Genomic DNA, 26084 nt, shown 5'->3' with positions numbered 1-26084 from the left:
GTAAACTCTGCATCTCAACCAAGAAGAAAGCAATCATCATTTCAAGGTGGTACTTTACCTAGTCATAAATTCCTCGAACTTTGAACTGGTAAGGTTAAGGCTGGACCAGTGTGTATCTGCCACAGGTTTGTGCTCTGGAGGACCCAGGTATGCAAGAAGTGTTGCCATCTTATCAAAAGGTCGTCTTCCAACAGCTTTATGATCCCTAGATATAGCAAACTACTTAGAAAGAAAGTAGCAGCTCACTTTTAGTAGTACACATTTCTTTAGATTGACATTAGTTTCTTTTTATTGTCAGCTGGTGGTCCCTGCTGATTTGTAAATAGCACCAAAAAGACCTCGGGGGTTATAAGTATACACCTTAGACATACGACCACTCCCCAAACTACAAAATTTACATAAAAATTCATTTTTTCTAGTATTCTTAATCCATTACCATTAAACAAGCAATTAGTAAGTAAAAATAACATGGTGATCCACTTTTTCTCAGGAGAAAAGAATCCACTTTGAGAAACCACTATTTAGGAATTGGACATCTTGTCCCTAATATCAGATCTCTGCTTAACCAGGGTAAATGTGGGATTTCAATAACTATTAAACAGATAAACTACATAAGAATAACAAGACACTATTTCACAAACATCAAATTGGCAAAAATTATGAAATCTGCTAATGCCAACTTTGGTGAGGATATGTATAAAGAGGTACTTTCCCACAGTACTGGTCGAAGCGTAAATTAGCATATACACTTTGAAAAGCAACATGGCAAGATCTGGTAAAGGTGAGGCTGTGTGTACCCCAGAACCCAGCAATTACACATTCAGGTAATACACAAGGGGACATACGAAGAAAACCTACTATTATATCATTACTTAAAAAGTGAAAAACAGGAAACAAACCCAAATATCCACCAATTAGGAAATGCAAAAATAAACTGTGATATAATCATTCAATGAAATACTAACATAAGTTAAATAAACAATAAATCTCCAATAGAATATTGTGTGAAGAGACTATATTCAGTACATCATTTCTGTAAAATTTTAAAACAAAACTGTATTATACATAACTATAATTTCCTTATTTTGTCAGTTACAGAGAGAGAAGTAGTATCTTTTTTCCCAAGAAATAAAATGTTATAAAGATCTTAAGTAATACAGCAAAATAATGTTAAAGGTAGACGGTAGATATGGATCTCTGTATATATTATGGTCTCTCTTTTTTTGTATGTTTGGAATGTGTATATTTTTTTAACAACCAAATTTTTAAAAAACTCTCTAGCATCAAACCACAGGAATATGTATGTGAATTATGTAAGAGAAATGAATGTTTCATTTAAAAGTCCCACAGTTTATTTTAGTGTCTTCTATTTGAGGGCACACATCAGTCATGCCCATGTTTACTTCAATCCATTAACAATTCATAAAGGGTTAAAATGCTTTCTCCTTTAAACTCTCATCTCCTAATTACCTAGCCTTAGCTTCATGGTCTTCTACCTTCCCCGAGGATGAGTAAACTATTTTTATTGGCATTTAAAAATAATCTGTACTCATTTTACCTTTGTAAGATAACTCCTCATACATAAGAATTTGGGCCCTTTATAAACATACATAACTAGGAAGGACAGCAAGTGATCCAGGCTACAAGAGACTTTAACTAAAAACAGCTAAAGAAACAATTGCCAAGTTAAGAATTTTCAATTATTGAGTATTTTCTACATAAAGCGTTATTTGCATACACTTAGAGTATCACCAACGCACTTACTACAGAATGAAAACATTGGCAACGTTTTAATTATTAAATTCCTAAGAACCAGTTGCTCTTCAGATTCAGAGGCAATACTCATTTATCTTCTAGTAAACAGATTCAGAGGCAATACTCATTTATCTTCTAGTAAACTCAAACTGCCCTATGTCTTGTTGCACATTATGTCTAACAGTTCCCAAACCAGAAAAAACCCAAAGGGCTAATTCGTGATTTCTCAGCTTGACATTAAAACATCAGAAGCACCTAAGCAGGCTTGTTGACCATTTACTAGGACTTAACCTTTTGCCTATATTTTTTTAAAAAGAGTCTACATTTCTCTTTCCAAATCACAATTCTTATTCCAAGAAGACGCAAAGTAAAAAGCATTATTCAGATCAATAATTTTATTAATATAAATTTAAACTGACATTTTTCAATATCCCCATGACTGGGAAATCTTACCTATTGCTGGAAAGATACTGGCCAATCTTCTCTTGATTGTTCCAGAGGAGACGATGTAGAGCAAGCACGTTGCCATCACTGATGAAGGAAAGACTGTGATTCACTGCATCACTTGTAGGACAATCGGATGCTATATCAAGGAAAAACCTTCAAAAATGCAAAGTCATTAAAGTTTTTAAAACCAGACACACAATTATGTTTGAATTAAATTTACATGAGGTAACTTTGTGAAATAACAGATTACAGATATAGAGGGCTTATTCACACAGTGTGACTATCATTACACAAAACAAGGAGAGACAGGGAGAAAGTTCTCCCTCTCCGATACCTGGCTCCAGCTTCAGAGCAGGCTCTCAAGTCAGACAACAACCACCTTCAGACGGATGCGACTTCGAAGAGAAGCCAGGACTTTACAGATAAGGAAACAGAGGTGTAGACAAGACAAAAGACCTCTCCAAAGTTAGACAGCCTGTTAGGTCAGAGCTGGGATCAGAACCTTTGTTCTCAACTTTCTATGGGTAGTCGATCTGCCAGAGTATGATTCCTACGCTGACATTCACTTTTCGCCAATATGGACTGCAGCGCAATAATACATCTGTTAAACTCTAATTAAAAAGAAGTTGATATGAACTATAATGAAAAACTGAAAGAGAGAGAGTTGTAGAAGTCTAGCTTAGACTACGAATCAGATCAATTAGATTCATACTGCATGAAAAGCAGAATTCTGGACATTAACTTACATACATTTACAAAGCATGAATTATCTCATTTGTTTTCTCTAAAATCAACTCAGACAGGCAAACATACTATTATCCATAGTTTACAGATAACCCAACGACTCAGAGAGCTAAAGAGAGGCAACTAGTTACAGAAACCTAGCAGGCCTCAAGTTTTCTAAAATCATAAAACTTCAACAGTTGTCCAGTCACACACGAACAAAATCTTATGCGCTTGCACTTCTTGGTGTAAAGGGTAACTTTTTAGTTCAGATATGCTTCCAAATAGAAGTATCAAAAATATCCTAACGTCAAAAAAATTGTGACTATACACTATTATGCATTATCTGTACATTTTGGTTTTAGTTTTTACTAAAAAGCAATGTTTTCCTTCTTCCTTTCCTCCATATTGTAGCAACCTCAAATCTTCTATTTTAGTAGATACGTCAAAAATCCCTCTTGGTTTTCAAGTATAGAAATCACTACCAAATTATAAAGAATATGGATTGAGTTCATTACTGTCTTTTATAGTAAAATAAAATAAGGTTAACTAAGTTCTTGACCTAGAGAGGGAAGAGAAAAAACCTACACAAGAGCTTCAGGTAGACCATATACACAGACTTAAGTGAAACTGAAAATATCTGGTTCAAACAGGGCAACTGACTATGGAGCAGGCTGCTTACCTTCGTGCTGCATCAAAGTTGCTTTTCACAAAATCATTAAAAGGCCGCATATGCTCTTCTTTTGTGAAGAGAACATGATTGGCAATGCTCTGAAGTATCTAAACAATAAAAAAGGATTATAAAGAATCAGATTATTTATTATATGAAGTCTACACATTCATATATTCTTTAAAAAATATGAATGTTCTCACCGATAGAATTTCTATTGGTGTTAAAATCAATCATTCTTCATTCTATAAATACTAATTGCTGTTTCTATTCTTTCCCAAATAGGACTCTTATATATACACACACATTTATTACATATACAGTCTTGCACTACATAACCACGTTTCGGTCAACGAGGGGCCGCATATGTGGTCCATAGGATTAGTGCCAGACAGCCTAGATGTGGAGAGGGCTGTACCATCTAGGTTTGTCTAAGTATACCCTATGATGTTAACACAGGGTTGAAATCGTCCAACAACACCCTTCTCAGAACATATCCCTGTCATCAAGCAATACATGACCATATATAAAAATCCATATTAAAATTTGTCTTTTTAAATAAAAAATCATACATTTTGGTCTTTATTTCAGAATTTCAAGAATGATCACATAGAAAACTACCCTCAGAAGACATTTGCTAAAATATTTTCCCATGATAATAAGGCCCACCAGATATCAGCCTAATGAATTCCTTTGTAATATAAATAAATAGAAATAAAACAAAAGTATAAGACCATAGGGCATTTCAAAAATAAATTCAAGAGGAAGTACAGTGAATAAGAAAAACTGAAAATTTAGTTGGAAGAGAAATTTAAAATTGTTAGTTTATCAAAACAAATTTTCACCTTTGACATTAACTTCAAGCCCCTTTCGATTCTAGGTGGTGGCTTTTTATCTAAAATGCCTGCTTCATATGGTGAGACGATGGCAGGATTGATGAATCTGAGGAACATGGCACTTCCCACTGCACCGATGCTGTTCTGAGGGAAACGCTGGCTAACCACCTAAAAACAAGGAGTTGAGAATTGAGTATATGGTTTAAATTAAAACGAGGAAAAGGGAAGAAAGAGCTTGAAGGTCAAACTTTGCACAAAAACTCTGAATAAACTCACGAACAACACATTTCTATTTTTTCCTATTCCCATATATCAGCAAAAACAGTTTATCCTCAGTTCCTGCCCTCCGACATTTTCAAGCACAATAAAGGTATCTAAGGAAAAAAAAATCTCATGAAGGAGTTGTATAGATCTGAAAAAAGGTATCAATTTTATCATCATTTATACTTTCGGTTTGGTGAGTAACAAAAGCAGACTAGAATTTTCACACAAAGATTATCATATTTTACTATGATTAACAGACATGAGAGTGTGGTCAGCCCTTATAAGGTGAAGCTAAGTTTCCAACCCTTGAAACATCCTATACCTATACCTAATAGTAAATACTTACATTTTGTTGTGTACCAGGTACAACTGAATTTCTTGAGCAAAATGCTTGCCAGATACAAAACAAAACTTAGTTTTCTTAGATTCCTATCAAGAGAAAAAACTTACTTACAAGTAAGATTACTGTCAGTTACTTTTCTTTATAAAAATGCTTTATGATATAAGGATCTAACTATTATTTAAACCATAGAGGAATGGGAATTCTTGGGAAAGTAAAAGAAAAAAGGATCCCACCAGCAGGAGAGAGAAATCCTATGTGTACCTCAGTTTATCATTCTGTCAAAAAAAGTTAAGGATTCAAGAAACGGTTGCCCACACTCAAAAGATATGTGAGCCCAATATTGAAAATGGATTTATTTTATCTTTGCAAAACATTCTACTCTGAAGGTAAAGAAATAGGTAAATGAGATCAGGAAAAGTGTTCTGAAACTGGCTCAGCTCCCGTCTCTTCCCAGTGCCTCCTGTTTTAAGTTAACATATGAAAATCATCTTATTCTGAAATTTACATTTTTTACATACACTACACAGATACATTTATTTTTAGGCAACACTTATATAACATTTTAATCTCTACAACTGTTCTTGCTTAGTGTGGCTAAGTGCTGCTTAAAGCAGCAGTGACCATAACGGCAAAGCCACAGCACTTCACTCCACATTCTGGGATTCCAGGGAGAAACCTGCATTTCTCAAGATCCTGGGGAAAAAAGGGATGTATGTGCAGTAACTCTGGTTTTCCTCACGATGCCTCAATAAAGTGATACTTCTTGTCATGAATTCCCACGGCTCACTGACTCCAGATTAACTCTAGAAAGAATAAGGATTACTTCATTTCTTCTACTCCCTTTAGTGCTTCATGGGGTATACATTTTAACTGTGTTCTTATTCACGGCCTAAAATCTCAAAATAATGTTCTATAATATCTGATAGGGAACTAGTAAAAACAAGACTTTAGAGAACCATTTTTTTAAGCCAAAGACAATCTTTGTAGGAGGTGATAACAGCAGTGAGTTATAACTCGTATCTTCTCACCTTCATTTCACCCAGGTATCTCAGGGAGCTTTCTCTGTGCAATAGTACTTTGACTGCTATTGAATGAAGAACAACTTTACACTTAAATAAGGGGAAACTGGTGAGTGCGGCTAAATATGGCAGACTTAGTAGAACGGCTTTAAAACCTAAATAGTGACTTAGAGTTATTTTCAGCTGAAATACAGTTTTAGGAATAGAATTTTAAAAATTCAAGTGCTTTTACTACTCTAGTACAGTGTTTAACCTTTTTAGGACCAAGAACAGAAAAATGAGCATATACATTCACAATGACAAAATTCTTCATCCAATTTCAGGACGTTCATAGATCACCATTGCTACTACTGAGTGGTTCTTTTAGAACTCCCAAATTTTAATCTTAAAACAGAAGAAACATGTCAACAAACCTATAACACTTGAAAGCCTTTAAGGAGTGAATTAGCAAGAAGGAAGAAGATTAAAAACTGCCTTATAAACCATACATCAGCACAAGGATCACTACCCATACACGCTTAATTACCTGAGTTTGGCAGCCAATTAACTTCTCAAAGGAGATTAGGTATACATTATACGTTTGAGTATAATAAACAGAATTATCTGTAATATGACTACACGGCCATACACCAGAACCTTCTCTATATGTTTTACATATTCCAATCTATGACATACAAACCCCAAAAGAAAGTTACCTTGCTTTTAAAAGAAAAGATCATTAGATTTTGTTAAGCCAACAACTCCATAAACCAACATTTTAAATTTATAATGACTATACTATCTTCATACTTTGGAACGTGTTCTAAAATATCTCAAGTTACCAATTAGATTCTTTGTTTCCATGAGGACCTGTGCTGAGAAATACATTCCAAAACTTAGTGTTACCCAGAAACTTAAAAAAAAACTAAAAATAACACTAGTAGAAAAAAAACATTTCAAGGAACAATTTTAGACAAAATCTTAATAAATAAAGCAATGTTAGGAAGGCTGGGAAACATGCTCTAGAGAAACACAGAAAGCCTGAATTTTAATTTATGTGATTCACTACACAATGGCATTAGTAAAGCACTGAACGAGAGTGTTAGACACAGTAAATTAATTTCAACAGTGATGGTGTGTATTACGTTAAACCCACATAATATGCTGAGAATTAGAAGGCTGAAGCATTAGAAAGAATGTTTTTATTAAGCAAGATGGCCACCCAATCCAATCCATTTGCTCACAGCTGACCAAATTTACTTAACATTCTCAAAAAGAAAATCTTGAATGGACACAAAAGCATATGTCTCTAAATTTTAATTCAGTTCTTAATTTAAAACAGAAATTTATTATATGTAAAGCTTAGACAAGGAATGAAAGATGAAACCAGATGAATACTATACAGTCAGGCATTGCTTAACAAGAGGGATACAATCTGAGAAATGTGTCAATAGGTGATTTCATCATTGTGCAAACATCACAGAGTGTACTTAACACAAATCTAGATAGTACAGACTACACAGCTCGACTATACGATACATCATCTTATGGGACCACCGTCGGATATGCAGTCTGTTGCTGACTTCGTTTGACCGAAATGTTGTTACGCAGTGCATGACTGTATTCTAAATTACACCTTTTTAAGTAAACTATCTACATGACTCCTAGAGGTTTTCCTTACATCTTTCTCTAAAATCATTTGGATTATATGAACAAAGATAGTACTCAGCCTGGTAAGGATAAGGCATACTGACAGATAGTGGCAAATTTAAAATAAATATATGTCATATTTTGGAAAATTCCACTCACAGGAAGAAAATAATTATGATTACCATAATTTTCTTCCTTTTAAATTAGGGTAAGTTCATAGAAGCAGGCAGTACATTCATATCATGTTTGCAAAAGGAAGTGTTTCTCTACAAATATGGACTTGCTAAGTTTTCCTTTATTTCAAAAGTATTCTCTTCTCAGTCCCAATCATTTATTTAATAATGATTTTCTGTAAGGTAAAAGTGGTTTAACCATTAGGATTTTTATAATCTAAGCAAAAATACCTAAATTCTGGCTGAAATTGTCTAGATAAAAATATAAGGAGTAAAAAGTAAAATTTAGCAACTTTTAGGTGAGACTTAGGAAGTGTCACTTTTCCTCCTTATACTTCTGACAATTTAGGAAAACTTTCACCTCTAGGAAAAGAAACCACTCACATTACCTGCAAACAAGCAGCAAGAATGAAGAGTCAGCATTTCCTAAGGCCTTGAAATTAAGTTTCTTTTGCATTCATTTATCATTTTTAAAATAACAATAATAAAATTAGACCAGGGATATCCAATGTAACAAAAGCCCCCAAAATGCCTTTGGGATAAATCCAACCAAAGGAACACAGAGAATGTTTCAATGTAACTTAATTCCAGGGTTAATTGAAATGAAAGCTCTTTTGTGCCAGAATTAGTAGAATGATTTCACAGTGAAGTCAAATAGGCTGAAGTGAAGATGTTCTGAACAAACAGCAAAAGATTTTTGTTTTGCTTTGAAAGAAACAGCTAATAAAAAGTTCTCCAAACTTACTGATTTTTTGTTTTCCTTTTTTTCTTTTACTGTAGCTTTATTCAGTAGGGAGTGGCAAGTTGCCTACAGAACAGAGATGAGCACAAACAGGTCACAGCACCAACTACATACAGCAACAAAAACAATGTTGGCTTGTACATAAAACTACACGATCAAATGCAACACAAATGGAATCAACAAAAAATTAGAAATCAACCGAATTTTGAGGGATGAATTTTATTTCTGGATTTTAATTTTTATTACAATTTTAAGCCAAAGCACTAAATAAACAGCAAGAAATGTTGAGACAATCATATCTACTATTTCTGGCTATAAATCACAGAAAAGCTCTCCCCAAGTGATTTTGAGGATATTCAATTTTACATTTCAGTTAATTCCTAGTTTTTGATAAATTTTATATAAAACGTTCATTACAAGTAGATCACACACTAAAAACACTTCTATGTGTCTACATCACTTTTTCTTGATATATAAATACTTCTCTGTGTATCCTTCAATTGACTTACAGTTCTTTTTTCAACAGCTGGCATTTAATTTAGATCCTACTAATTAAAAAAATAAACATTAAATGGCTAAATCTAATAGAAAATTTCACTTTAGAGATTCTGAATTAAAAATCTCTCTAAGAAAGATTACTCTTTAAATGTCACACATTTTTCTGTTTGCAAGCTACTTCCTGAAGAAATTCTAATCAAAGGAGGTTAAAAGCTCTGCAACATTTGGGAGAAGAATGTTATCAGCTCAACTAGAAATAAGCATTAATTAATATTAAAGTGAAGAAACTGCAGAGAAAATTATAGAATAAAACTGTCATCCTGCTTAAAATTTTTCACATATTTGACAATCTATCAGAGTATCTCAAAAAAAGAAAAGAAAAACCCCCCAAAACCTCCCAAAACCCACAGAGACATATTGGTTTCATCTCTCAGAGCTCCTTCTAGGCCAAAGAATTCTTTTAAAATTAAAAGACTCCTGATTGGACTAGACTAAGCACAACAATTATTTTTAAAACCAAATTAGAATTCCTTAATCCACCATACATGGCATTTTATTCTAGGTATTCGGTGCACCCAACACTATAGCCCATAATAACTTGGGTTTAAGTTAAAAGTTCGACATTTGTTCATCCACCTGTCCGTCCAAGTAGTTACTGTGCAACCACATGCTAGATACCATTCTAGGCATTGGGAGAGACAGCAGTAAAACAAGACACAGTTCTTGTCCCATGGAGCTTTGGTTCAAACTTTAGACTATATATAAAGTCACTAGTAACCACATATATCACAAAAATGCAGTTTCATACACTTTTTTTTAAATTATAGAGTGCTTTAAAATGCACAACACATAGTGTTTAATAAGCCACCAATTATCACCTGACTCTATTTTCTGAATTATTTTCACAACCTCCCTGCCTTTCTCACTATAAAAGCTAGCAAGACTCTTGTGTACTTGGGTGGGAGGAATGGGGGAATTTATTCCTTCATTAAATATTTCCTAAGTACTTACTAAGAGCCAAGCCCTGCTCCTTTTACCTTATCAGAATCATTCTCTCAGACTGGACTCCAAGTTTACTGATGATACAAAAATAATTTTTTCTTTTAGGGTGACAACCACATGAATTTCTACTAAAATCGACTAGACCATGTAAAATCAGGTAGTCTGTACCCATTCACTTTTAACCAGCTAAAGTCAAAGCCACTGCTACTTTAGCAATCCATCTGCTCTCTGCAAACAGTTAGTACCAGGCCAACCAGGAAGTTGACGCAGACTGTTTTTAATATGTGCTCACCATTTCTTGTTGCCTAGCTTTATAAACAGAATAATGACTAATTTAGATTTAAAGAGAAACCTGAACAATGCCCAAACTTAAGAGAAGATATTATTCACTTTACTAGGTTTCATATTATAACTAAGCCACTCTCTAGTCTCAGATTTAACTAGTTAAAAAATTACGTGGGGCTCTCCTAAGCTTCCTTGAGCTGTTTTGAAAAGGCAGAAAAAGTCATGATAAATTAAGAGAGTTTTAATGCTAAGTATGGTTTATCATCTATGTATATGGTGACAAGTTTTTTTCGTAGATATATCTTTATAAATAGCAATGAGGGAAAAATTCACACATAGCAGCCTGAAACCGCTTTTTTTAAATGGTGATTTCACTGATGTTGCTCATGTCTCTAAGCAACCGCAACCCTGTGCTAAAAAAACAAATGGCTGGGGATGACTCTGCAAAAGAGACACAAAGGCATGGTTTTGGTAAATGCATAAATTCTTTCCACTATGCCCACCTCTTCCCCAAACTCCAGGCCCACTTTTTCTTCCAGAATCAGAGTTTAAACAGGCTAATGTGGATTTGCATTCATCTCCCTTGGAATGAATAAACTGCTCCTGAAACTGCATATGCAACTCAAAAAAGCACAGTGGAAGCCATAAAAGAACACAGACCTAATTTCCTCAACAAGCAGGGGATGACTGTGGACATCTGAACTCAGAAGCATTGCTTCCCGCGCTAGTGTCAGAAAGTGTAGTAAGTTGATCTGAATGATGATACAATCTATTTTATAAGTAGCATTCTACATAAAATAAACAGATCAGTCTGTCCTGGGAAAACCTGACACAAACACATTCTCTTTTTTTTCCAGTTTTATTGAGAAATAATTGACATACCTCACTATATAAGTTTAAGGCATATAGCATAATGGTTTGATTCACATATATTGTGAAATGATTACCACAATAGGTTCAGCTAACACCCATCTTTTCATATAGATACAATAAATAGACAAGAAAGAAACACAAAAAATTTCTCTCCTTGTGAGGGAAACTCTCAACAATTTTCCTATGTACTATACAGCAGTGTTAGAGTCCTTATGTTGTACATTACATCCTGATACTTATGTATCTTATAACTGGAAGTTTGTAACTGTTGACCACCTTCCTCCAATTCCCCCTCCCCCAACTCCCACCTCTGGTAACCACAAGTTTGATCTGTGAGTTTGTCTGGTTTTTTGGGGTTTTTTTTAGATTCCATATATAAGTGAGATCACACAGTATTTGTCTTTCTATATCTGACATTTCACTTATCTTAATGCCTTCAAGGTCTATTCATGTTGTCACAAATGGTAGGATTTCCTCATTTTTTTATGGCTGAATAATAGTCCCTGTACATATATATCACAACTTTATCCATTCGTCCATTGATGGACATTTAGGTTGTTTCCATGTCTTGGCCATTGTAAATAATGCTGCTATGAACATGGGGTTGCAGATATTTTTTTGAGTTAGTGCTTTCATTTCCTTTGGATATAGTCCCAGAAGTGGAATTACTAGATCATAGGGTAGTTCTATTTTTAAGTTTTTGAGGATCCTTCATACTGTTTTCCATAGTAGCAGTATCAATTTACAATCCCACCAACAGTACACAAGAGTTCCTTTTCTCCACAACCATGCCAGCATGTCTTGTCTTTTTGATGATGGCCATTCTAACAGGTGTCAGGTGATATCTCACTGTGGTTTTAATTTGCCTTACCCTAATGACTAGTGATATTGGGCATCTTTTCATGCACCTGTTGGCCTTTCGTAGATCTTTCTGGAGAAATATCTATTCAAGTCTTTTGCCCATTTTTTAATTGGGGTATTTGGTTTTTTGTTATGAGTTATATGAGTTATTTATGTATTTTGGATATTAAATCATTACCAGGTATATGGTTTGCAAATATTTTTTCCCATTCTGTAAGTTGTCTTTTCACTTGTTGATGGTTTCTTTCTTTTGTTGTGCAGAAGCATTTTAGTTTGATGTAGTCCTGTTTGTTTATTTTTGCTTTCGCTACTTGTGCTTTAGGTGACATGTCCAAAAACTCATTCCCAAGACCCAAGTCAAGGAGCTTTATTCCTATGTTTTCTTCCAGGAATTTCATGGTTTCAGGTCTTACATTCATACTTACATTTAAGTCTTTAGTCCATTTTCAGTTAACTTTTGTGCGTGGTGTAAGATATGGGTCCAGTTTCATTCTTTTACATATGAATATCCAATTATCCCAGGACCAGTTATTGAAGAAACTGTCTTTTCTCCATTCAGTATTCTTGGCTCCACTGTCAAATATTAGTCGACCTTATAAGCTTGGGTTTATTTTTGGACTCTCGATTCTATTCCACTGGTGTACCTGTCTATTTTTATGCCAGTAGTACATTGTTTTGATGACTATAGCTTGAAATCAGGAAGTGTGATGCCTACCGCTTTGTTCTTTTTCAAGATTTCTTTGGCTATTTGGGGTCTTTTGCTATTCCATATAAATTTTAGGAGTGCTTTTTCTTCTTCTGTAAAAAAAAAAAAAGTGCCACTGCAATCTTGATAGGGATTGCATTGAATCTTTAGATGGCTTTTGGTAGTAGTGACATGGTTTTTTGTTTGTTTGTTTGTTTGTTTTGGGGAAGATTAGTCCTGAGCTAACTACTGCCAATCCTCCTCTTTTTGCTGAGGGAGACCAGCCCGGAGCTAACATCCATGCCCATCTTCCTCTACTTCTTTTTTTATACGTGGGACGCCTACCAGAGCACGGCTTTTTGCCAAGAGGTGCCATGTCCACACCCAGAATCCGAACCGGTGAACCCTGGGCCGCGGAGAAGCGGAACATGCGAACTTAACTGCTGTGCCACCGGGACGGCCCCAGTACTGACATTTTAACATAGCAATTCTTCCAATCCATGAATACAGGATATTTCCAATTTATTTGTATCTTCTTCAATTTCTTTCACCAATGTCTTATAGTTTTCAGAGTAGAGATCTTTTACCTCTTTAAATCCATTCCTAAGTATCTCATTGTTTTTGATGCTAATGTCAATGGGATTGATTTATTTCTTCTTCAGAAAATTCATTGTTAGTGTATAGAAATGCTACTGATTTTTGTATGTTAATTTTATACTCTGCAACTCTACTGAATTCATTGATCAGATCTAACAGTTTTTTAGTTCTGTCTTTAGGATTTTCTATATATAAAATCATGTCATCTGCAAATAGAGATAATTTTACTTCTTCCTTTCCAATTCTCATATCTTTTACTTTTTTTTTTCCTGCCTGATTGCTCTAGCTAGGACTTCTAACACTATATTGAACAGGAGTGGTGAGAGTGGGCACTCTTATCTTGTTCCAGATCTTAGGAGGAGAAATTTCAACCTTTCACCATTGAGTGTGATGTTAGCTGTGGACCTGTCATATATGGCCTTTATTATGTTGAGATATGTTCCTTATATGCCTAATTTGTTAAGAGTTTTTATCATGAATGGATGTTGAATTTTGTCAACTGCTTTTTCTACATCTATTACAATGATCATATAATTCTTTTCATTTTATTAATGCAATGTATCATATTGATTAATTTACATATGGTGAACCACCCTTTCATCCCAGGGATAAATCTCACTCGATCATGGTGAATGATCCAATTAATGTGCAGGTGAATTCAGTTTGCTAATTTTTTACTGAGAATTTTTACATCTATATTCATCAGGGGTATTGGCCTATAGTTTTCTTTTCTAGTTGTGTGCTTTTCTGGTTTTGGTATCAGGATAATATTGGCCTTATAAAATGAGTTTGGGAGTGTATTCACCTCTTCAATATTTTGGAAGAGTTTGAGAAGGACCAGTGTTAATTCTTCTTTAAATGTTTGGTAAAATTCACCAGTGAAGCCATCTGGTCCCGGGCTTTTCTTTGCTGGGAGATTTTTGATTACTGATTCAATCACCTTACTAGTAACTGGTCTATTCAGATTTTCTATTTCTTCCTGACTCACTCTTGGTAAGTTGTATGTTTCTAAGAATTTTTCCATTTCTTCAGGTTGTTCAGTTTGTTGGGGTATAGCTTACTCATAGTAGCCTCTTATGATCCTTTGAATTTCTGTGGTATGACGTATAATATCTCCTTTTTCATTCACAATTTTATTGATTTGGGTCCTTTCTCTTTCTTCCTTGTTAATCTAGCTAGGGATTTGTTAAATTTGTTCTATCTTTCAATGAACCAACTCTTAGTTTGGTTAATCTTTTCTATCATCTTTCTGTTCTCTATTTATTGCTACTCTAATCTTTATTATTTCCTTTCCTTTGCTAACTTTGGGCTCAGTTTGCTCTTCTTTTTCTAGTTCCTTAAGGCATAGAATTAGATTGCTCATTTAGGATCTTTCTTGCTTCTTAATGTAAACATTTATTACTATACACCTCCCTCTTGGAACTGCTTTCACTGCATCCCACAAGTTCTGGTATATTGTGTTTCCATTTTCTTTTGTTTCAATGAATTTTTATTTCCCCTTTAATTTCTTCTTTGACCCACTGGTTGTTCAGGGACAGTATTGTTTAATTTCCACGTGCTCTTGAATTTTCCAGTTTTCTTCCTTTTATTGATTTCTAGTTCATGCCATTGTGGTCAGAGAAAATATTTGGTGTGATTTCAATCTTCTTGAATTTGCTAAGGCTTCTTTGTGGCCTAAGACATGGTATAGCCTAGAAAATGTTCCCCATGTGCTTGAGAAGAATGCGTATTCTGCTGTTGTTGGACAGAATGTTCCCAATATGTCTGTTAGGTCCATTTGGTCTATAATGTTGCTCAAATCTGCTGTTTGCTTATTGATTCTCTAGATGATCTATCTATTGTTGAGAGTGGGGTATTAAAGTCCCCAACTATTATTGTATACTGTTCATTTCTCCTTTTAGCTCTGTTAGTTTTTGCTTTATATATTTAGGTGCTCCAATGTTGGGTGCATAAATATTTATAATTATTATATCTTCTTGATGTATTGACCCCTTTATTGTTATATAATGACCTTCTTTTAAATAATAACCTTCTTTTTTTCTTTTCACCATTTTTAGTTTAAAGTCTATTTTGTCTGATATAAATAAATGAAGCCTTAAACAGCTTTTTAAAATGGTGATTTCACTGATCTTGTCTCTAAGCAACGGAAACCCTGTGCTAAAAAAACAAATGGCTGGGGATGACTCTGCAAAGAAAGAGACACAAAGGCATGGTTTTGGTAAATGCATAAATTCTTTTCCTATGTCCACCCTGTCCCAAACTCCAGGTCCACTAATGTTTCTTCCAGAATCAGAGTTTAAACAGGCTAATGTGGATTTGCATTCATCTCCCTTGGAATGAATAAATTGCTCCTAAAACTGTATATGCAATTCAAAAAACACAGTGGAAGCCATAAAAGAACACAGACCTAATTTCCTCAACAAGCAGGGGATGACTGTGGACATCTGAACTCAGAAGCACTGCTTCCCGTGCTAGTGTCAGAAAGTGTACTAAGTTGATCTGAATGATGATGCCATCTATTTTATAAGTAGCACTCTACATAACAGAAACAGATCAGTCTGTCCTGGGACAACCTGACACAAAAACATTCCATCTTAATGAAGAAATCAAAATTATAGATCAAGCTTTTCACAATGCAAAAAGCAAGAAGTAGACTTCCCTCATATGTGAAAGATGCTATGAGTAATTTAGGCAAAAGATAACCAAAAAAGATTCCATAAATCTCATTTCAACCATATCCATTAGCACATTTTAAACCTGCTTCTGATGCAAGGAAAATTTATTATTTTTAAAGTACCCCCTCAAAATACTTCAAACAGGCTCTTAAGCAATATTTAAGTTTCTTTCAAAGCCAATTCCAATAGCAATTCTTAACATATTACTCATCCAAATTGATTCAGTATTATCGACCACCCACTATCGGCAGCTAAAACCGTTTCTGAAAAAGCATTCTTTTACATTTAGTTTTGGATTAATAACAGTAATCTCTATCCGTAAGCATACCTGGTATAAACAGTGGCACACACTTCGAAGCTGAGGGGGGAATTCCGAGGAGGAGCTGATGATGGCGTGGAAGAACTTTTCAGTCATCTGAAGGAGGCTCCGCTGGTTCTCCTCAAGGCTCTCTGACTGTTCTAACCTACAAAAAAAGAGAAAAGGGAAAATCAATTAAAAGCAAACAAACAAACAAAAACACTCCTTAAAAGAGACTCCTTAAGGGACATTCAACGAAATGCAAAATGTGGACTTTGCCGGGATCCTGATTTGAACAAACCAACCGTAAAAAAGGCATTTTTGAGAATTGTGTATAAAATTCTTATCCCCCTGTATTCTCACAAATTTAGTATGTGATTTCTAGTTTTTTGCCAACCTAGTAGGTAGGAAAGGGCATCTCCTATCTTAACTTTTATTTCCATGACTTCTGGTAAAAAGTTAGACATGCTCTCCTACATTTTGTGGCCATTTATGTTTCTCCTACTTTGAATTGCCTTTCATATCCAGACTGATACTTCTAACTGTTATGGGTCCCTCCCACCAGTATCTAAAACTCAGTTTGCCCAAAATTAACTTATTTTTCCTCCTACTCCTATGTCTTATCGTGTGTTCCCCATCTTGCCAATGGCACCACCACCGACTCAATCACATCATTCCGGTGACCTCCGATGTCATCTTTGCCTGCTGTACTCCATTACTGCCCACACCCAAGTTGCTAATTCTTAGTATGACCTCTAAAGTCTTGGTGTTGTCTTTACAGACAGAGATTTGGAAGGCAGACTTACTAGATTTAAATTTCAGCTCTATCACTATTGAGCATTATGACCCTGGTCAAGATACCTAACTTCTCTGGGCCTCACTTTTTTTGTCAATAAGACAAGAATAACAATCAAGCCTACACTGTGAGGTTTAAATAGCCATCAAATCCACAAGCTTCGCTCAAGCTTCCCAACTGACATAATGCGAACTCTCAAAAGACACCACCTAAGAAACTCACTACTTACCTGCTTGTTATGTGTCTTACCACCCCTATAAATCTATAAGCTCCTTGAAGGAAGTATTCATCTTTGTCCCATTAAAAACTGGCACAGTACCTTACGAAGTAAGTACTGAGCAAATACATGTTTTCAATCTCTTAATTAGTAATTTTTCATTTCTGTACTAATTTACATACTACATAAATGCTTGTGACACTCAAATAATCACTCCAGATTCCTTGCAGCTCACTGTTTGGTGCAGCATATGGATACAGTAAGAGTTTGGAAATTAATGTGGAATACAAGGCAGGAAAGATTTCAGGAGATAGGTGAGTTCTAAAGGAGGGATAAAATTTGCACAGGCAAAAAGAAGTAAGGGTATTTCATAAAGAGGAAGTAGGCAGGGCAGGTACTCAATTCAATCCAACAAACATTTATGTGCATCTATCATTGGCCATCTTAGTGCCAGGTGCTGAGATGCAACAATAATTGGCCTTTGACCTTTTCAAAGAGAAAGACATGTACACACTAAGTAATGAGTACAATAATTCAAGGATATAAAAGGCAAAATAGCAAACCAGAGATAGGCATGATTAATTCACACGGCTGGTGGTTGCTGAGAAGCCAGAGGCAGAAAATGAACTTGGAATATATGGAGAACAGAAAAGAGACTGGTCTAAATATGGGGACTGTCTGCATGCATTAGCTAAGAAACTACAACAGTAATTCAAATCTGAGATATGGAGGGCATAGGAGTTTTGTGGTATGAAAGAAAAGATTAACAATTTACTTAACAAGGCCAGAAAAAACTTATAGAAACCTGAACGATTCTTGTCTACTTTGTGGGAATTTTTTCTTAATAAGGCAACATAGTAGCAGGTACACTGCCGGCTGTTTCAGGTGTTCCCCTAAAACAACACCTGCCAGCCACAGCGCTCTTGTCTCCCACACACCAATAACTTGTTGGCTATTCCACTAATTCTGATCTATAATGAAGCTTGGTGTTCAATCATTTAAGTGTTTGAGTGTATGAAATTTTTCCCTCTGTTTGATTTTAAAAGAATCAGCTTTGTTTCTGTTTTTGTTAATCCTTTTGTTTTCCTGTTTTTAATTTCATTAATTTCTAATCTAATTTTCATTTCTTCCCTTCTGCTTGCTTTATTTTATATTGCTGTTCTTTGTCTAGTTTTCAAAAGTGAAAGCTTAGATTAGTGATTTTAGGTCTTTCTTCTTTTCTAATGTAAACATTCAATGCTGTAAATTTCTCTCCAAGCACTGCTTTCACTATCTTCCACAAATTTTGATAAGCTGTACTTTCATTTTCATTTTGCTTTTTTTTTCTTTGCATTTCAGTTTTGGGAGATTTCTATTGACGTCTCTTCAAGGTCACTGATGATTTCCTCAGTTGTGTCCAGTCTGCTGATGAGCCCATCCAAAGACATTCTTTCCTTCTGTTACAATGTCTTCGATTTCTAGCATTTCCTTTTGATTCTGTCTTAGAGTTTCCATCTCTCTGTTTACACTGCTCACCTATTCTTGCATATTCCACTTTTTTTCTGTTAGAGCTCTTAACATAATAATGATAGTTATTTTAAATCCCTGCCATATCTGAGTATGGTTCTGACGCTTGCTTTTGTCTCTTCTGACTACGATTTTTCCTGCCTTTCGGCATGCTTTCTAATGTTTTTTGAAAGTCAGACCCAAGATGTATTGGGTAGCAAGAACTGAGATAAACAGGTCTTTAGCGTAAGGTTTTATGTTAACCAGGCTAGGACTTACGTTGTGTTTAAATGTTTGCTGCAGCTGTAGGTATCAATTTCCTCCAGTGTCCTTGTTTTTGTCTGCCTAGTTGTCTTTGGGTTTCCCTAGAAATTCTTCTTCAACAGTCTCTGGGGTGCGGATCTCTCAGCTGTAATCCACTGTTAATACACTGGACTCCCACTGATGTGGTGGTGAGGCCTTGGGGAGGGGAAGCAGTTTACAATCTTATGATTATATCTCCATTGTTTTATTGGGCCAGAAACCCTGGACTGTGACTTTCAGAAGATTTTCTTAGCCCTTTTGTTCCCTCTTATGAGAGGCAGGAAGCCTAGAGGTAGCTGAAGTTGGCTAACTACCCATCCTCCAGGTCAGACAAGGCTTTGGTAAAGTAGTTTCCCTTGAGGACAGGCCTCTGTAAGGGAGAACAGAACACTACAGGCATGTTTCAAAATGGTTACTTTTCCCCTTCCCCTGCCCAGAGCACAGAGAGCTTCTCCTCCCATCTTCACCATGAGAAGCTGGTGGGCCTCTGCAGGTCAAATTAACAAAAGTGCAGGGGTCCCAATAAGACTGGGCCCCCAGGAGTTTTAACTCTCAAACTAATCCACACTCAATCTCCAGCAGCTCATCAATCATGGTCTAAGTGTTCCTCCCAGCTACTGGCTCAGTAGTTTCTCCTGGGAAGCTGGGACTCTGTATTTGCTTTTCTCTAGGTGGTGATTTGCTCTGTAACTTCAATTTTCTGATGGATCTAAGAAAAGCTGCCAATTTTCTGATTTCAACTTTTTCTTATTATGAACATAGGAGTGTCAGTTTCCAAGCTCCTTACATGTCAGGGCAGACCTCAGTTTGATTTTAAGTCACCTGAATGTAATAGGCTTGTCATCTAGCTCTCTTGTCTGCACCACAGTACTTAGTGCAGTAGATTTCCTTTAGGCAGTTAATTTACTCTCTCCCTAAGTAATTCTTTAACCTTTAGAAAGTAACATTGCTTAATGGTAACAACATACAAGATGGCTTAAAAGAATGTTGCTTTTAGGTTTTTTTTTTTGAGGAAGATTAGCCCTGAGCTAACTGCTACCAATCCTCCTCTTTTTGCTGAGGAAGACTGGCCCTGAGCTAACATCCATGCCCATCTTCCTCTACTTCATATGTGGGATGCCTATCACAGCATGGCTTGCCAGGCGGTGCCGTGTCCACACCCGGGATGTGAACCAGTGAACCCTGGGCTGCCGAAGTAGAACGTGCGCACTTAACCGCTGCACCGCCAAGCCAGCCCCGCTTTAAGCTTTTAAACTATAACTATTTAACTATTTTAACAATAATTGGCTAATTTAGTGCCAGAGTTCTGATTAGATATTACAGTTGATACTTCAGCAAAGACAGAGCCAAAAATATTAACTGATACAAAGTTGCTAAATAAAAATTATTTTGGAAGAGCTACCATCGAGAAACTCTGAGCTTGAAAATAAAAAACAAAATAATGTTAAGGTCCTAACTGAAAGAAAGACAAGAGATGTGGCTTAGGAAAAGCAAGCATAACATAAGTGTTTAAAATTCACTCATTCAATGGATAGTTATGAAATGTCAACTATAAGCTAGATCCCATGCTAAATATTCATAGAAGGATATAAAGATATACAAAATACAAAAGAGCCAACAGTCTAGAGGGGAGATAAATTCATAAAATACATCATAACAATTAAGTGTTACAATGATGATGTAGAACAGAATAAAGACTATTTCTTTATTCAAGTGTAGTGTGTGTATATGAATGGCACCTGGTGACAGGTAGAAAGCTTCAAAGAGATGGTAATTTTAAAAAACTGCACCTTCATTACCTCTTGGCCTCTTTCCCTTCTAAGCCACTCCTCACTAGAGGAGGAGGAGTGAGTTAGAAAAAAGAGTCAAGCATGCTTAGCTCAGCGCCATCCTTTCCACTCTAGATATGTTTGCCTACTGAAAAGATGTATTCTGGTCTGCTCTCTACTCGTGTGGTAAAAAGCTTGGCAGACCCTGTGAGGGAAACCTGTAGTTATCCAGCTGTGCAAGGGATGGGGTAAATGAGAGTAATTCAAGGTGAAGTGTTAGCAAGCCTATTTGCCCACAGGATCCACAGTCACATTCTCCAATCAGTTTTATCAGAAATAAAAGTGATAGCTGATTCCTGAATGTTTCCTGCCCATCCCTCCTCCCTCCACCCTTTTGGTTTTGAACTTAGGCAGGGAAGAAGGATATTATTTATTAGGCATCTCCAACCCCAGTGAACCCTATGTGTCACGCTACTTAAAAAATATATAGCGTGCATATTTCACTGGAGCTAAAGTCCAGGGAACACACGAAGGAATGACAAGGGCTGATGGCGGATTATAGTAAGACAACTCTGTACTTCATCTTGCAATCAATGGGGGAACAACTGATGATTTCCAAGAAATAAAGTGACAAAAAAGATTTAGGTTTCAGAATAATTCCTACAGCAAATGACATGAAAAAGACAATGCTGGGACAATAATTAGGAAGTTACTACAAAAGTCAATGGGATCAATATGGTATTGGCCAAATAAATTATACAGCAGTTAAAAAAATGAAATTAATCTTTATAATTGGCATAGAAAGATCTAAGACATAGGATTAAGTTAAAAAAATTAAGTTGCAAAACCATGTATACGATGTTACCATTTATATTAAGCACTCACATTATAATATACAGTTTCTTCAACTAAACATATGTATATGCAAATGTACTGAAAAAGAACAGAATAACAGACTAAACTAGTAACAGTGCTATGTCTCTAGAGGCGGTAGTCAAAGACATTTTTAATGACATTTGTAATTTTTTTTTTAAGAAAAATGTATTTGTGTGTGACTTTTATAATTAAAGACTAATTTTAAGAATCAAAGGGAGAAATTGTGAGGGCCTTGCCCCATGTAGTGGTAGTCAAAAAATGGAGAGCAATTACAGATGAGAAGATGACAAACCTGGTAGGATCCACTTCAAAGCTAACATGTTGCCAATCAGAGGATGTGATCACAATTCGTAACAAAGGATCCAGGAGTTTTTGTAGGTAGGTAGCACCATATACCTAAAAAAATACACCAGGAAGAATTTATTATGCTTGCTCCAAATATCTTGCATTAAAGATGATGTTCTGCTCTGTACATTTGTACATAATCATTGTCTGACATACCTCCTCACAAAAAGATGAATGGATACAAACCTTGAAACAGAAGGTCATTATTTTACTGGCTAAGCTGTTGCCTCGGAAAAGAGTCTGCATGGAGTCTGCCAATTCTACTTCCTTAGAAAACATGTTCCAGAGCAGTTGGTAGAGTAAATGCCGAGAATCAAAGAGAGTCACTAGAACTCGAGCTAGTTCATCCTGAGAACAAAACAAAATTGTGTTACTGTGAACAATTCCATTTTTTCTTAAGCAGGAAAGTGAAAGGCAAATCCAAAGTTGATAACCACCTGCTGAATCAAGGTAAATGGTGACCAATTTTTCCCTGGGATCTATCTATGTACATTTGTCTATGATAGATAACTATTCCTATACGCCTACAGTAGTCGTTAGTTCTAAGGATTCACTGAAGAAAGGTAAGAGATGCCTAAGCTTTACTAGGGAGACAGAAAAAATCCAGGTTTCAACTCAAATTACATGACAAATAAAAGAGTAGACATAGAAGATGATGGCAAAGGGTTCAGTACGATACGCAGAAATCATTTTCTTAGAAAATCAGTGTGCAGGAACAAGACTTTGGTGACCGCAAGAGTTCTACTCTCTTCTCATATAGTGATGGAAACTCAGTGAACAATGAACATGTGCTAGGCAGAGAAATGACAAAAATGGAAAGACTACAGGATTTACAGAAATTCAGAAAAAGACCTGGGCTGTGCATTCAGAACCAAGAGATTAGCAAGATTTACATACAAAGCAGAGCTGGGCAGCTAATCCCCATCTAGAAACTCTATGATAACCCTCATTATTCCCCATAGTGAAGTGTGTTTTGGTACATTCAAGAAAAACTATGGGATAGTAAATCACCATTTAACCACACAAGCTGCGAAGAGATTTAGAGAGAACATGGGTAGCCATAAAAAAAACGCCCCAACCTACAAGCAGTGAAAACATAGGCCAGGATCATGGCCCATAGCTCTTCTAATTCTTGCCTGGTCCCAGGATTATAATAATCTGATACTTGAGAAAAGGAAAAATTTAACAATCCTAACCACAGATAATCTAGAAGCCAAAGAAGATCCAATATTCTGTCATACTCCTTACAGTTATATAATACGTATTTGACTAGATATAAAAATTCTATCCTCCATCTTAAAGTCAAGTATAATTATGAGACATAATTCAGTTACAAAATAAAACTATTTTTAGACTACTGTGTGAAATGTTTTTTCCCCACTCTAATTCTTCCCCCACAAAATTCTAAAAACTTTAAGCAACAGAATTTAAAATTTACAAAATAGAATTAAATTTTTAAAAAGTTCTCTTGTATTTTGTCCTTCATTAGATACAGCTCTAATAGAGCTAGCCTAATATAAAAGTCCTAAAAAAAGGCATTTAATATAAAACTCATTGGAAACAATTTACTGAAAGAAAACAAATGAATTAAAGCTTCTTGGACTTAACTGATTCCTTTTTACTAAGAAAATTACTGATAATTTTTAGTGCTTGACTATAAGTAGGTACTGAAAAAGTAATTCAGAATACCCATTTTCAAAACATATGAAGATTTGTGAACTAATATTAGGCTTCAAGAGGATTTCAATAATTTCCTTTTTCCAACTCCTCAGCTACAGTAGGATCCCATCATCATTCATTAAACAATTATTTACTGAGTCCTTATTATGCGCCAGGCTCTACTTCAAGAAGTGGAACTGCAACAGTGAACAAGACAGACCAGGTCTCTGCTCTCATGGAGCTCACATTCTGGTGGAATGAGAACAACTAATCAAAGAAACAAGATAATTTCACAGAGTGAACAAATGCTGCAAACAAAATACAACAAGGCAATGTGATAGAATGACTGTGGGTGTGGTTTTGAGTGGATGGCCAGAAAAGACCTCACTAAGAAAGCTACACTTGAACTGAAGCTTGAATAACAAGAAGTCGGCCATTTAAGAAACCAGGGAAGCAGCACTGCAGGCCATGGCAGCAGTGGCGACCAGCGTGCTCTGAGTGGAATTGAGCCTCACATGTTCGACGGCTGCGTGGCTTAAGTTTGGTGAACAAGAAGGAAAATGGCATAAGATGATGTGAGAAAGAAGGCGAGGCCCAGGTTGGGCAGAGCCTCATAGGTCAGGGTAAGGAATTTCAGTTTTACTTTACGTATGAGAAGTAAGATCCTACAGCTTTTAAGCAGAAACAAATCTACAGGCAATGACAGATTACTTTATTAGTTATAATTTACCAAACTGAAGTCATTTTTGGTACAATACAGACTAAATAGTTTTTTAACATGGAAAGGGATAATGCTTCTCAAATGTTTAACATATATTATTAAGAATTACCATGATTTTAGGAAAATTTTTTAAGAGGCCAGTACCATATTATATCTTCAGGGTTTAAAACAAGCAACATAATTTCAAATGCAAATAGAGCACTTACGTTTTTTGAAAATTGTACAACGTGTTATAGAAAAAAGAACTGTGAACTGGAGGTAGCGAACAGGCACAAGCTTTGGGTTTTAGTTCTGACATTACTAACTAAACATGAGGTTTAACCCTAATTGTCTCATTTAAGATATGAAGGCACCAGGTCAGATCAGTGCTTTTAATTTTCTTTTTATCAATGTTTAAATGAAATTTTTCAATGGGACAGGTAAGGAGTTCGAGTTTTACTTTAAGTATGAGGAAAAAGGTCCTCAAACTTATGAATACTAGTGAGGGCTAGAACTCCAACCACTTCCCCACAGCCAAAAAACACTCAAATAATACCTGAGGTTTCTTCCAGCTCTAAAGTTTTAGAAATTCATTCGATAAACATTCATTGAACAAATGAAATCTGAAGCATCTGCCTTGTGCCACACACTCTTCTCCCCCACTTACTCAATGAACTTACCCACTGAGAACAAGGGACCACATTGGCCAGAGCCATGGCTATAGGGAGCTCTCCCTGATCACCCATCATTGTGACCAACTCCACCAGCCTCTCAAACCGATCTGCCAACACCGTTTCTGCAAGTGTGTCAAATTCTGTGCCTTGTTGGAGGATTTTTGTCAGAACTTCCATAAATGTAGCTCTTGTCTGGAGATCTTTGTGATAACCTAAACCTGATATGAATAGACAGATGCAAGTTTACTAACATGGCCTTGTTGAAGGAATTCTACTTGTCTTACATGCCAGTTCTCTAGATTTTAAATTTCTGCATGATGCTTTCATTTTATCTCACCTATGGAGTGCATGAGGCCACTGTCCACGTTAGCGTTAAGTAAGTTTGACATTGCAAGGACTGTGCAGTGCCTCAGTGAGGCCAGCCTCCGAGACATGCCACGCTTCCTGCCACCTGTTTGTGCATTTTCATCTTCAACTTCACTACAGTCATTCAAAAGGTTCATAAACAATGTGAAATACCTGAGAAATAAAAAGATTGACCCTTACAAAGTGAATGCCACATCAACCAGACATTCTGAAATCATCACATATGCATCACATGAGCAGCCCTGGGTATCTGCTTCTCTCCAGGCTTGGGGTAGTCAGCCAGCATGGCTCATTATCAAGTGTGCTATGTTGAATATGGTTTTATCCTGACAAATCCCAGTACACATCTCACGACATAAGCACCAAATAGATGCAATCTTCCCTGGCAAATGCATCACTTTTAATGTTTAGCATATGAAATTAGTGGTCCAAATAGTTTAGACAATGCCATTTTAAATGACTTAATGAGATGAACTGAGTTTTATTGCCAATAAACTTCAATGATACGATTATTTTCTT

General features: G+C 35.8%; 1 protein-coding gene across 12 annotated transcripts in view; it reads right to left on the bottom strand.

Moving 5' to 3' along the window:
* Positions 1 to 26084, bottom strand: part of NF1 (neurofibromin 1) — a 240627-nt gene that overhangs the window by 95151 nt on the left and 119392 nt on the right. For 10 of the 12 annotated variants that reach the window (XM_070482735.1, XM_070482740.1, XM_070482736.1 and 7 more), the window contains 10 exons: positions 25537 to 25718; positions 25206 to 25417; positions 22353 to 22514; positions 22114 to 22217; positions 16406 to 16541; positions 8605 to 8667; positions 4441 to 4599; positions 3608 to 3705; positions 2209 to 2355; positions 59 to 205 (listed from right to left, as the gene is read on the bottom strand). In XM_070482735.1, the coding sequence (XP_070338836.1) occupies positions 59 to 205; positions 2209 to 2355; positions 3608 to 3705; positions 4441 to 4599; positions 8605 to 8667; positions 16406 to 16541; positions 22114 to 22217; positions 22353 to 22514; positions 25206 to 25417; positions 25537 to 25718 (1410 nt within the window). The remainder of the gene's footprint in view (positions 1 to 58; positions 206 to 2208; positions 2356 to 3607; positions 3706 to 4440; positions 4600 to 8604; positions 8668 to 16405; positions 16542 to 22113; positions 22218 to 22352; positions 22515 to 25205; positions 25418 to 25536; positions 25719 to 26084) is intronic. The other 2 variants (XM_070482741.1, XM_070482738.1) reach the window with 1 other exon arrangement.

This window comes from Equus asinus, chromosome 13, assembly GCF_041296235.1.
Source record: "Equus asinus isolate D_3611 breed Donkey chromosome 13, EquAss-T2T_v2, whole genome shotgun sequence".
NCBI classification, from domain to species: domain Eukaryota; kingdom Metazoa; phylum Chordata; class Mammalia; order Perissodactyla; family Equidae; genus Equus; species Equus asinus.
This window is presented reverse-complemented; position numbering and strand designations above follow the sequence as displayed.